At 57.5% G+C, this 13067-nt stretch overlaps 1 protein-coding gene across 3 annotated transcripts; it reads right to left on the minus strand.

The window, feature by feature from the left end:
• Nucleotides 1-8326: 8326 nt before the first annotated feature.
• TMEM82 (transmembrane protein 82) lies at nt 8327-12982 on the minus strand. 3 transcript variants are annotated; one of them, XM_046010490.1, is made up of 7 exons: nt 12623-12982; nt 12217-12338; nt 12014-12086; nt 11634-11808; nt 10502-10916; nt 9065-9246; nt 8327-8778 (listed from the first exon to the last, which is right to left on the minus strand). In XM_046010490.1, the coding sequence occupies exons 2-7, from the start codon at nt 12302-12304 to the stop codon at nt 8683-8685; spliced, it is 1029 nt and encodes a 342-aa protein (XP_045866446.1). In that variant the 5' UTR covers nt 12305-12338; nt 12623-12982; the 3' UTR covers nt 8327-8682. The 3 variants fall into 3 exon arrangements, with proteins under 3 accessions (XP_045866446.1, XP_045866445.1, XP_045866444.1); XM_046010489.1 differs by having other exon boundaries at nt 12603-12982; XM_046010488.1 differs by having other exon boundaries at nt 12566-12982.
• Between the last annotated feature and the right edge of the window lie 85 nt (nt 12983-13067).

Consider the following 13067-nt stretch of genomic DNA (forward strand, 5'->3'; position numbering starts at 1 on the left):
TAAGGGAAACCCAGGAAGTGCGCTGGATGGGAACACATGCCCTTTGTCTGCGGGCTCAGAGGGCCCCTGCTCCCTCCTCCTGTCCTGCCAGCCTTGGACCAGCTCTCTTCCAAGCAGCTGAGCAAAGCGGCTCAATTTTTATTAGGGCTGTGGCCGCCGTGACCCGGGGTGGCAGGGAAGGGGTGGGGGGGGAGAGGTTCGGGGGACAGAACCCAGGCAGTGTGGATGCTTGCTGCTGCCCAGTCGGAGGGGAACATGCCCCTGCTGCCCACAGAAGGCTTTGATCCAGCAAACTTTGGTTGGGCACCTCTGTGCTAAAAGAAGTCAAGGAGCCCAAGGGAATCAGGTCAGACAAAATCCATCCTTGTGCCCACGGAACTTACGGAAAGGTGGGGGACATCAACGTTAACACAAACTAATATAATAATGACCATGATATCACCGTGACCGTGATATAATGGTGATGTGTGCTATGAACCAGTGAATCAGGGGCCGACACAGAGTAAGAGGTGTGGGGAGAGTAGGACAGGCCTCTCCATGGGGCGGGCGTCCCTGAAGCTGAGAGAGGAGGAGCAGCTGTGAGAGGAACAGGGGAGGACACTCCGGCGCCAGGGACCAAGTACATGGGCTTTAAGGTCAGATTTCAGGTTAACTCCCAGCATTCTGGTGCTGGCTCTGACCTTGGGCAAGCTCTTTCCCTCTCTGAGGCTCTGTTTCCTCACCTATAACAGTAAGGGAGGGGCACCTGGCTGGCTCAGTGGGGGGAGCATGCAGCTCTTGGTCTTGGGGTAATGGGTTCGAGTCCCACATTGGGTGCAGAGATTACTTAAAAGTAAATTCTTTCTTTTTTTTTTTTTTTAAGATTTTATTTATTTATTTGACAGAGATCACAAGTAGGCAGAGAGGCAGACAGAGAGAGAGAGGGGGAAGCAGGCTCCCTGCTGAGCAGAGAGCCCAATGTGGGGCTTGATCCCAGGACCCTGAGATCATGACCTGAGCCGAAGGCAGAGGCTTTAACCCACTGAGCCACCCAGGCGCCCCAAAAGTAAATTCTTTCAAAAAACACAAACAAAAATAGGGGAGTTGGATCAGATACCCTCCCCTGGAGACATGAATGCTTCCTTTTGCGGAATTGTTAGGGATGGAGGCGCTGAAAGGACCCCCAGGGCCTGACCCCTGGTCCGTGCCCACCAATGGTAGTGCTTGCTGTTTTCACGTCCCCCTCGCCTCTGTTCACACAGTCCAGTCTGGTTGCTTTGCAACTAGACCCGGGAACAGGGACAAGCTTCCCGGAGCCACACAGCCCCCACTGGCCCCAAGACCTTGAGGAAGGGAAGCATCTGCCTGCTCAGTAGCCCGTCCCCTTGACCTGCTCCGCGGGGGCCAGATCCGAGCCCCAGCCTCTGGTGGGGGTGGGGCCCAGATATACAGCCACATGAAGTTGTACATCCGGGGCGGGGCGGGACGTCCACTTCTTAGCAAACAGCCTCAGAAGCTTCCCTGAGCCTCCCTGTCCTGGCTCTGCCCCTGCTCCTTCCTCCGTCCTCTGCTCTGCCCGCTGGGAGTCAGATCAGCTCAACACTTATTCCCTGAGCACCTACTGTGTGTCGGGCCAGGCAGGAGGGGGAGCTGTTCTGAGAAGCGGGAGCTCCCCGACTCAAGCAGGTCAGATAGGAGTCAAAGCAGGATCTGTGAGTGAGTCTGGCTCTGCCACTGGTCAGTCGCTTACCTTGGGCAAATCAGTTTCCTCTTGGGGCACCGGGGCTTCACTGTGAGGATTTGATGGATGAATGTGGCTAAATATGCCTGGTGTTTGGCAGGTGTTCGAACAGGAGTTCCTTTCCTCTCCCCAGCAGGTAGAGGATAGAGGTCTGGGGAGATCCCTCGAGATGAACGAAGGGCGAAGATAAGGCAGAGACTTGGTTCCACTGGAGAATCCAAGGGATGTCATGGCTCCTGTCAGCCAGCATCACTTCCCCGGATTCTGGCTACAGTATCTAATTTCTGTTTGAGGAACCCCACCCCCACTTTTTGTGCCTGGCTGGAACCATTTAAAAAGAGGCAGCATTTTTCCAGGCTGCCAGAATGCAAGCTTGGCATCATTTTTTATGAGCACTTGGACCAACACAGAGGGCAGGGGACAGCTGATCTCATCACTTAGGCTGCTGGATTCAGCCACGCCTGAAATCTTCCCTCTGGACTTCTGGAGCCCATGAGTTCTCTTTTTTCTTGCCTTGTCTTCAACAGGTTAAAATTGTGTTTCTGTTGCTTAAAGCAAAGTCATGGTGAAGACTGGTGAGACCCCATGGGTCTGGATCATCTCCACCTCCTCCTCCTGGTAAACTGCGTCCCTGTCACCACTTTGGAAGAGCCTGTCCTGATTCCTCCAGGCAGGCTTAGGAGTCATGTCCATCCCCTGGATGTAGCCCAAGGCTGCTGGGAGGCACCACTGTGCTTTCCCCCATGACACTAGGAGCAGGGCTGTGTCTCATTCCTTTCTGGGTCTCCAGCACCCAGCATGATGCTTGGCGCATAGTAGGGACCTAGTAATTCCTATGAAACATACAAGTTGGAATTCGAGGTCTTAAGTAGCTTCATAGGCAAATCACATAGAAGTAGTGATGGGTGGTGAGCTGTCAAGGGCTTGGGCTTTGGAATCAGACCTTCTTGAATTTGGATCTTGGCTCTCCCACTTATTAGCTCTGTGACCTTGAGCAAGTCATGAGATCTCTCCGTACCTAGGGTTTTCTCCTGAGGAGACAGAGAAAACAGTCAACTCCTCCCATGTTGCTCTGAAGGCTGGAGGCAGGTAATGCAAGAAAAATCCGTAGCAGGGGGTTGTCATTCCTCGGTAGAGAAGAGTTGACATATTTACAGCTCCTTGCAAGTGAAATGCAAATGTCCTCCTCTTTCTATACCTGGGGGGCAGTCTAGTGGACAGGATGGGGGGCTCGTCATTCCCTTCCTCCCCTGAGATGGGTTCCTGCTTTGGCTGCCTGAATCAGCACTTCCTTCCCCATCACCTGACTCAGGGGCAGGGCTGAGACCGATTTATCATTCCTTGGTGGGCCGGCAGGCGGGGAATGGAGCCCACAGTCAGCCTCCGGGCTCTGTGCCCGACCTTCACCATCTGCTCAGGGCACTCAACAAATGGGGAAACTGAGCACACATGATAACTTGCTCAAGGTCACAAGGTTAGTAAATGAGTTTCATTCCAAGTGTGTAGGGAAATGTTTAAAAACCAAGGGGGAGGGGTGTCTGCGTGGCTCAGTGGGTTAAGCCTCTGCCTTGGGCTCAGGTCATGATCTCAGGGTCCTGGAATCGAGTCCCGCATCGGGCTCTCTGCTCAGCAGGGAGCCTGCTTCCCCCCCTCTCTCTGCCTGTCTCTCTGCCAACCTGTGATCTCTGTCAAATAAATTAATAAAATCTTAAAAAAAAACACAAAACAACCAAGGGGGAGCAGACTGGGCCACATTATAGCCACATAAATTCCCCTCCTCTCAGGCCCCAAGCCTGCGTCCACTTGGGCCACACAGCCTCCCAGACCTGGTTGTGACAACATTGTCTGGGTCTTAATCCCTTCCTGGGAGCTGACACTGTCTGGGCCGGTTTGTTCCCACGGTTTCGCACGTTTGCCATCGCTTAGCAAATCAGCACCGGCTCCAGAGCGAGGGGTGGGTCATAGAGGGCTCCCAACCTTGAAGGTCAGAGCTCCTTCTCAGACAGAGAGAGGGAAATCCTGGTGTCAGTCAGGTCCCTGAGGTCCCTGGGACTGCCCCAAGCCCTCGGCCTCTTGCCAAGGCTGAGCCCCCGGCCAAACATCTCACCGACCCCTTCCCCCTGCTGGAGTCCCCATCCCCACTGGGAGCCCCCATCCTTGGCTTCCTCTGTCTCAGCACCGCCAGTCCCTGGGACCCTCTCTTTACCCCCAGCTGGCCTCCCTACTTCTCTCTTAGCCAAGGTGGGTTTACGGTGACTGCGTGGCCTCTTACTTGTAGGGGCCCCCATGAGGGTTGCTGGGAGTTACAGAGTGTTCTGGGAGGGGAGGCGGCCAGATCACACTCAGGAAGCATTTTCCATTAAATGCTCCTGGCACACTGCCCAGGGAGATGTCAGAAGAAGGAACCCAGTCTGCAGGCCTCCAGCAATCTTGTTATGCTTTTCTTTATCGTTCTATCATTAATACCGATTTTTTATTCTTTTTCCTAAAGGGGAACCTTTAAAGTTGAACTGGCCCTGCTCTCACTCCTTCACAACACATCTCCACTCTGATGGCCAGACCGTCTGGCTAGAGAAAGCACGTGATCTTCCCGGGGCCCCCACACAGACCCTCTGGGGCGCCTGCTGCTTTCGGGGGAAAGACGCCAAGCCCTCCTGTGACCCTGGGTGATCCGGCCATGGCCAGCCTCCGTGACAGCGTCTCCCACTCCTGTGACCCTTGCCCCTCTGCTCAGCCACGCGGACCTTTCTGGAGCCCCTCAGACACCTCAGCGCCCGGGCTTCCCCACCACTGCCTTGGTCTGGGAACTCCCCCCGAAAGTTGAGGATTCAGGGTCAACAGCTCCTTATCAGCGAGGCCCCCGGAGCCTCAGACCTCATCACACGTCATGACGCCTGGCCTGCCCGCCGATGCTGACGGCGCCTGCATGAGAGGGTCCGGTTCTGTCCCGGATGCCTCCTACCTCATTCACCGGGTTCTTCAGGCCGAAAAGCTAAGAGCCCTGGATTCATCTCATTCTCTCAAATTCACATCTAATTGATCAGGAAGTCCTATGAACTCTTCACCATACATCCGTGTCCACGCATCCGATCCCAGCCAGCCACTTCCGGCTGCCTCCATGGCTACCATCTTGGTCCAAGCCCTGGGTTATTCCCAGGGTTATCATCTCACATGGGTAATTCCAAAAGCTCCTAGACTGGTTTTCTGTTTCTGCACTATTCCACAAACAGCTAGGAGAGGAATCCTTTAAAAATGTAAGTCACATTACATCACTCTCTTTGCAAACTCTCTGCTGGTTAACCGTCACCACCCCCACCTTGGAGTGACATGGTCCCTGCCCACCTCCATGACCTCATTCCTGCCACTCCATCCTCTCTGATGCTCCAGCCACACTAAATTTCCTGTTGTTTCTACAATACTCTCAGCTTGTTTCCACCTCAGGGCCTTTGCCCATGCTGTTCTCTCAGCCAGGCACGCTCTTCCCTCAGCATCTTGCTTAGCTTACTCCCTCTGTCCATTCAGAGAAGCCCTCTGTGGAAGGCAGCTTTAACGAGGGCCCTCAAGCTTCCATACCTTCTGCCCTGCCCGTGTGTAATCCCTTCCTCTCAAGGGTGGCCAAGACTCAGATACTTGTTTCTAATACATAGAATACAGCAAAAACAATGGGTGTTGCTTTTAACATTGGGCTACAAAAGGACTGTCACTTCTGTCCTGCAGTCCTCTCTCTTTCTCTCTTCCTCTCTGGCCTGCTCTGAGGGAAGCCAGCTTCCATATTGTGAGCTGTCTATGGAAAGGCCGATGTGGCCAGGAACAAAGGACAGACACCCCCACCAACAGCCAGAGAGGAAAGGAGACTCTCGGTCCGGTAGCGCACAAGAAACTGAACCCTGCCAACAACCATGTGAGTGAGCTTGGAATTAGATCCTACCCCAGCCAAGCCTTAAGACGACACAGCCTTGTCCAACAACATGACTTGGTCTGTGAGGAGAACCAGAGCCAGAGGACCCTTCCAGGTTGTGGGACCCAACCCACAGAAAAAGATAGTAGGGGCGCCTGGGTAGCTCAGTTGGTTAAACATTTGATTCTTTTTTTCTTTTTTAAGATTTTATTTATTTATTTGACAGAGAGACACAGTGAGAGAGGGAACACAAGCAGAGGGAGTGGGAGAGGGAGAGGAGAAGCTCCCAGCTCACCTGGGGCTCGATCCCAAGACCCATGACTTGAGCTGAAGGCAGCTGCTTAATGACTGAGCCACCCAGGCATCCCTAAACAACTCACTCTTGATTTCGGCTCAGGTCATGATCTCAGGGTTGTGAGATAGAGCTCTGTGTTGGGCTGGGTATGGAGCCTGCTTGAGATTCTCTCTCTCCCTCTCCACACTCCTCTTGCCCCTCACCTGTTCAAGCACACCCTCTCTCTCTCTCCAAAAAAAAAAAAAAAAAAAGAGGGAGACAATAAGTATCTGTTGTTTTAAGCTGCTAAGTTTTGGGACTGCATGTTATGCAGCTGTGGCTAACACATACGCTCTCCTTAGCCTGCTCGCCCCAAGCTCCTGCCATCTATCGCCTTACCCAGCTTTGTTTCTTGGTAGCATGGCTGTTACTTCTGCATCTTTTCTAGCCCAGAGCCTGGCCCCATGCAGATGTTCAGGAATTACTTGTGAATGAGCAAATACAGGAAGGCACACAGGAGGCCCAAAGGGACGATGCCATAGCTCAGAAGAGCCAGAAATAGGGGGCTCAGGAGGGAGGAGCCTGGCTCACCCCAATCCCAGCTGGAGGTTACCATTCTCTCTTAGCAGAGACTGGGGAGCCTGGTCTCCCACCTCGTCAGAAGGCTGCTGGTCTGGGCCCAGGATTCGGGAGCTCATGGTCTCTGGAGGAGCATGAGTCCCAGCTGCATACGCCACTCCACACCAGACCTTCCGTATTTCTTCTGCTCTCTGGACTTCAGGCCCGTTTTCTTTGTTTGGTATGGAGATTTCCTAAATGCCTCACTTAGAGTGATCTAATTTTTATACCCTTGTCAGACTTCTCACAAAAATAATTTAATAGATAAGAAAAGAATCCTATTCCAACCCACGTGGCTCGGTTTTTGTTTGGAAATGGTCCCCGTGTCCATAAAAAGGAAAGGACCGCCAAATCCAATCCCCTCCCAGCACTGTCCCCACAGGGTCTCAGGCTGTGTTGGGGGCCAGGAGGCCAGGGAACCTTCCAGCAAAAACACTGGGCCTGAGTCGGAACCTGGTGCCCAGTCTGGGTCTGGCAAGGGCTGGCCGTGTGCCCAGCTAACTGAGCCATTTCCTCCCAGACTGGGGTAAGTTTCCTGCCCAGAGGGAACTGAACACACTCCCAGGCAGAGGGGGGCTCCCCTGGATTGGGGGAGGGGGCAACCACAGGCATTTCCCCCCACCTCAGCTACTTTGGAGCTGAGAGGCCTTCCTGGGGGTACAGCAGGGAGAGCAAGGAATCAGAGATTGGGTTTGAACTGTCCGTAGGTGGCCATTTCTGGAGGAAGGAGCTGAAACGACCCTGTCCAGCTTTGGGGCCAGCCTGCCTCTGTGTCCCAGGTGTGCCCCGGGGTGGGGAGCAGAGAATCTTATACCAGATGCTGTCTGTCTGGAAGCAGTAACCTTTGGGTGACCATGGTGGCCTTTGCTGAGAAGCGAGGCTCGCCAGAACCTGGAATCCTCCAAGAACCTTCTTGCCTCACCTCCTCCCTGGTGTGTCCTCTATCACTCCTGGACAACCTGACCCCCGTAGTCCCCTGGAAGCCCCCTAGCTAGGAGTCTTCTTTGCCCTGTGGGGCTCCTCCTCAGAAAGGGCCCTCAATCCCTGTAGCCTCAGGCTACTCTGCTCACAAGGTGACTGGAACCACATTCCAGAACCTTCCAGAAATGGATCTGCCATATTTTTTATGTGCACCTCTGTTGGTTTCCCTGGCTCCAGTTCTTCAACAAGAAGAGGGTAGCAGGAAGCATGCAAAGCACTTGCACTTTGCGGGGCAGGCCACCTGGGCTCCAATCCTAGCTTCCCCACTAACTAGCTCTGTGACCTTAAGGAAGTCACATAACCTCTCTGGGCTTGTTTCTGAATCTGTTAAAAAGGGGTAACAGTAATTGTCTCTTGGGGCTCATGTCAGAACGAAATGAGATTGTAGAAGTGCTTGGCATGTGGTAAGCACCCTACACATGGCCATTTTTCTTCTGATTGGCTCAGAGAGTGGCAGCGACCCACCCAAGGGCACACAGCAAGTAAGCAGAGGAGCGGGTACCCAACCTTTTCCCAGATACTCTGTGGTCTCCTGGGCTGGGCCCTGGAGGAGAGACAGGACTGAACGAGGCTGAGATGGCAAGGACCCTCATGGTCTTGGACAGCCTAGGGTGAGACGGGACGTGGACACTGTCCATCACGACGGCAGGTGGGTGCTGGACCATGAGTCCTCACCACTGAGTCCCCGTCGCTTCCGCGGACACATCAATATGGAACTCCTGAACCCCAGGGAACCCAGCCCGCATGTATCCCCGGAATCTGCCCCAGCCAGAAGGGCTGTGTGGCCTCAGAAAAGCCTCTTTCCCTCTCTGTATGTTCATGATTCTAAGCACAGGTTGAGAAAAATCATCTTTATTATTGTTCATGGAGGAGCTGAGGGAGGCCAGTAAAGGGGACCATTCTAAGGATGCAATTCTCCCTCATTCCCCAAACCCCCTGGCAAAGGAGGGTCTGAGGGGGTTGTACCCATTGTCCATCCTGAGAAAAATGGGGCTTCACCCACTGGACTCTGATGCCCCCCTTCGGAGGGCCCTAGTCTCAAACCCTCCCTGCCAGGAGCCCCCAGCGCCCAGCTGGAGCTCCGGGTGGGGGCCAGCCCTGTCCCTCTGCCTCGGGGCAGTACCCTGGGGTCAAGGCCTCCAGAAGAGCCCGGGTAGGCCTAAGACAGACTCCGAGTCCTGGTAAGGCAGGTCAGGAGGGGGCTTGGCCCCGGGACTGGGCAGCTGCCGAGGGCTGGGGCTGGGGCTCCCTTGCAGCAGACACTGAAGGCCTCTGGGATGGAAAATCCTGAGGGAAGATGGGGAGGGAAAGACGGAGGACACCACTCAGTTCCCCGGTCCTGTGGTGAGGGACTTCAGGCCTCGGATTACCCAGGCCCTTCCTCCAACACAGGACCTCTGAGGGGTCAAAGGTTAACACCAGGTGGAAGAGGGGATTTCTGCTCCTTCTGCCCCACCCCAAGAAAGGTCATCCCAGCTCTTCTTAAACTTGGGGCGTGTTGAGGCTCCTTGGGCTGTCTGGGGCAGGGCTCAGGGTCTGCGGGGTGGCGCTCGGGCGGAGGGCCCATCTGTACCTGGCAAAGGTCCAGCAGAGTGCGGCTGCCCGCCAGGCACCAGAGCTCGCCCAGCAGGGACAGGACGACTCCCAGCAGGTCCAGCCAGCTGCCCACAGTCAGCAGCAGCACGAAGAGGCCACCCATGCGCACCAGCAAGGTCTGGACGTGACTCTGCAGGCCGGGGTGCTGCCGCTGCTCCTCTATGGGGGTCGGGGGAGGGGGTGCTTGTCACTGCCTGACACCATACCTGGAGCCTCAACCTCAGGTCCAGCTGGAGCGGAGCCTGGACCTCCCAGCTCCCCACCCCACCCCCGCAGCAGCTCCCTTCCCTCCCTCCCTCCTCCCCCACCCCCACTCCCAGGCTCAGTGCTCACCCCCAAGCCTCCCTGCTGTTTTGGGCTCTGCTTGCAGTGAGGGTGGGGGAGCACACTGGCTCCAAGTGGAGGAGTCCTCCCGACTGCACTCGCACATTCGATGTCTCAGTAAACCCTGGGGACACTTTCTGCTAAGCAGATCCCCACCCGAGCCCACCTCCACACTCCTGCTGTCCTGCCCAGTCCCAGCTCCTGGCTTCTGTTCTTGACCTTGTAGGTCAAGCGTCTACTCCATGTCTGCTCAGCAGCTAGTGACCTTCTAAACGGATCAACAAGATGAAATCTTTCCTTTGCTTACATTCTTCCCAGGACTTTCCATTGCATTTGGGGTAAGCTCCAAACTCCTTACCTTGCTTGTGAGGTCCTGCCTGATAGGATGCCCGCTCTCCAACGTCACCTCCCCTCACCTCTGACCTGCTCCTGTTCCTATCCGGGAGCCTTCCAGTTCTTCTTTTTGTTCAGCAAGCACACCAAGCTCACTCCCACCTCAGGGCCTTTGCACCTGCTGCTCTCTGCCTGACTGCACTTCCCCGTCCTGCCCTTTTGACTCCATCTCTCCCCTGCAGTCAATGGTGTTTCCTAGAGCCCACATCTGACCAGGTTGCTCTCCCCTACTGAAAACCTGCAGTGGTTTCTCAGCAGACGGCCAGCCTGGCTGAAGAGGGCTCCCCAGCAGGCCCCCATGCAGCTGGCCAGCCTCATCCTCTCCCCCTTTCCCTTGGGGTGACACCCACACTCAACTTGTTTCAATTGTCGGATGGAGCCATGCCTTCTCTCACCTCTGGGCTTTGGCATGTGTGGTTTCCCCCTGCTAGGACCTTCTTCCAGCCTCACACCTTTCCTGCTGGGCTCCTACCTATTCAAGCTCCACCTCCTCAGAGCTCCCACACCACGACACACCCTTCCCCGAGCTGTTCCCTTTGGCTTCTGTTGCTAGACAGGCACCCTGGGATGGCAGGGGTGGGGTCTAACCGTGGGTGGCCTCCCTGGGTCCCAGCGTGGTGCTGCACCCAGGTCAGACCACGGGATGTGAGTGCCGAGTGGCCCAGCTGCCCCCCAGGACCCCAGTGGCGGCCCCTACCCTGCATGTAGATGACCAGCAGGGCGTAGCAGATGACGAGCGGCGTCCAGAAGCGCACGGCATCCGAGGTGGTCGGGAAGTCCCGGTTGACGAGGGCCACAGCCGCCAGGTCACCCACAGCAAAGGCCACAGCCAGGGCACGGGCCAGCAGCCTGGGGAGGCCGTGAGCACTGGCCAGCAGGCCCAGGCAGACCCCGCAGTAATGCTGGCTGCTGTGCAGCTCGTAGAGCTGGCAGGTGTGGCGGCAGAGGCGCCTGGCACCCATGCCCAGCAGGGTGGCCAGCCAGAGGCCCAGCAGCAAGTTCAAGGTGCGATGAGGGGCACCCTCCTGCAGGAAGCTCAGGCCGCAGGTCAGCCCACAGCCCAGGGAGTACTGGCTTACGAGGTACAGCTGCAGCCTCTCCCTCTCGGAGCCCTGCGCGGGGCGAGAGCAGAAGGGGGCGCAGTGGGGAGGGCTGGGGGGGGGCCCAGGCCTCCAGCTGCTTCTCACCAGGCACACAGACTACTCTGTAGGAGGCTGGAGCCAGAAGGAACCTTGGGAATCGTTCCCCAAGAAGGAATGTTGCCTTCAAGTCAAGCCCTCCTGGGACCGTTTCTTTCTGTTTGATTTCCCTCACGAATGTTACTTGGGACCCGCGTGCTTCCTGAAGGTTGGTGGCCCGGAGCCTTGAAGACCTGGGTTCAAAGCCTGACTCTACCTCGTGCTGGCTGACCTGGGACAAGTCGCTCACCCTCTCTGAGCCTTGGTCTCCCCACCTGTGAGATGCAGGTCACAGCAGAGCTTTGCCCCCTAGGACTGTGAGGACACGCGAGATGACGCACCCAAAGTAGCTGGTGGGCGCCTGCCTGGCACGTGGGGGGCGCCACCGCCGGGAGCTGCCACCGCTCTCTTCTTGGACTGGGGCTGCGGCCACTGCGGGCCACCGTGGGCCACTGAGTGAGTGAGCAGGGGTCTGTGAGCAGGGGCCTGTGCTCCCAATCCCAGGAGGCAATCTGTACTCTCCAGTCTCAGTCTTACAGAAAGGGGGTGGTGAGGAGACAGGGTGCCCCCCCCGGGCCCCGCTTCCTGTGTTCTCGGGTGAAAACTAGGGCCCAGGGCTGGGGAGTGACTCACCACCTCCGGAAGTCCTACCTGGCCCAGGGAGAGCAGTGTGGACAGAGCTCGGAGGGAGAACTCCAGCACCACCAGGGCAGCCACTCGGGCCCCCAGGACGGTCAGGATCAAGGCCAGCCCAGCCAGGTGCACGATCTCCAGGGAGACCCACTGGGCCTGCAGCCGCTGCTTCTCCAGCTGCCGCTCGGGGTTGCTGTGGGGCAGAGCGGGCGTGGGCAGGGTCAGAACCACCATCCTCGGCCCAGGCAGCGGTCCTGGGCCCCCAGAAACACTCTCTGGGGACGGGGTTCTCTTCCCTCCAGTCCTCCCCACTGGAGGCCGGATTCAGCTTTGGGGGGCGGGTGGGTGGTCAGGGCTCCGGGAGGGGCCAGGAGTGGGCTGGATTGGCAGACACTCACTTGGCACAGTTCACAAAGAAGTAGACCTTCAGGAGGCTGTTCAGGACCGAGACTCCACTGGCCCCGATGAGGCCTGAGGGCAGGAGGGAGGGCAGGCGAGTTTGGCAGGGTGAGAGGTGGTGGGAGACCCACGTGGGGGGTCCACGCGGTGCTGCCCAAAGCGGGCCGAGGGGTGGGGCTGCAAGGGAGGAGGCGGCGCTCACCTTGAAGGACAGAGTCGAGGAGGCCAGAGCCCCACTGGAGGGAGGGGAGGCTGGGGAGCCAGGAGGGGAGGGATGGCAGGGAGAACATGGCCGCTGGGTTCAGCCCCAGCCTCCGGCCAGACCTGCACCGGAGAGATCAACGTCATGGGGCAAAGGTGTCAGTGGAGGGAGGGGTGGGGCAGGGAGGGGTCAGAACCCCGGGGGGGGGGAGGGGGGGAGGGTGTGGTGGGGGAGGGGAGCAGTCAGAAGGGGGGGTCAGAAATCCGGGAAGAGTGGGGCCAGAAGTGGGAGGGGGTAAGAGGGGAGGAGAGGGGAAGGGAGGGGCGGGAGGGGAGGCAGGGACCTCGACCTTCAGGGCCGCAGGGCTGTGGGGCTTTGAGAGCCACCCGCTGCTCAGGGGCTCCACCTCTGGGCAGCACGACGTGGGGACCGTCTCCAGCACTGGTCCTGGCCTCTGTCCCCGCTCAAGCTGGATGCCCACAGTTTCGTCTTCCTGAAGCCCCAGGCGTCATGGTTGCCCTGGCCGCCAGCCTTGCTTCTGGGCTCTGCCCCCTCAGCCCCAGTTCTGGAAGGGGCCTTTTATGTCCCCACAGCCCGAGGCTCAGCGCTCCTCCACCTGTGGTCCGGAAGGTGGTCTGTCCCCCCACAGCCTGAGGTCTGGAGGCAGGGCCCCTATCCTCCCACAGCCTGAGGCTGAGATCCAGGTGGGGGCCCTCCTTTCCCTCGGCCACTGTGCGTCCTTCCCCGACGGTCCCCTCCCTGGCCGCTAGGTGGCAGGCCTCCATCGGTTGGATGCGGTGGGGTGCGGCTGGCCTGCCCCCAGACTTTTGGATCCTCCTTCCCCAGACCGA

This window comes from Meles meles, chromosome 1 (genome assembly GCF_922984935.1).
Source record: "Meles meles chromosome 1, mMelMel3.1 paternal haplotype, whole genome shotgun sequence".
In the NCBI taxonomy this organism is placed as follows: Eukaryota; Metazoa; Chordata; class Mammalia; order Carnivora; family Mustelidae; genus Meles; species Meles meles.

Excerpts from the sequence above, each read along its gene's own strand:
- TMEM82 (XM_046010490.1), bottom strand. The coding sequence starts at position 12,304 with ATGTTCTCCCTGCCATCCCTCCCCTCCTGGCTCCCCAGCCTCCCCTCC. Across the intron at positions 11,809-12,013 it reads TTCTTTGTGAACTGTGCCAA|CAACCCCGAGCGGCAGCTGG; the intron begins GTGAGTGTCTGC and ends TCTGCCCCACAG. Across the intron at positions 8,779-9,064 it reads CTCTGCTGGACCTTTGCCAG|GATTTTCCATCCCAGAGGCC; the intron begins GTACAGATGGGC and ends ATCTTCCCTCAG.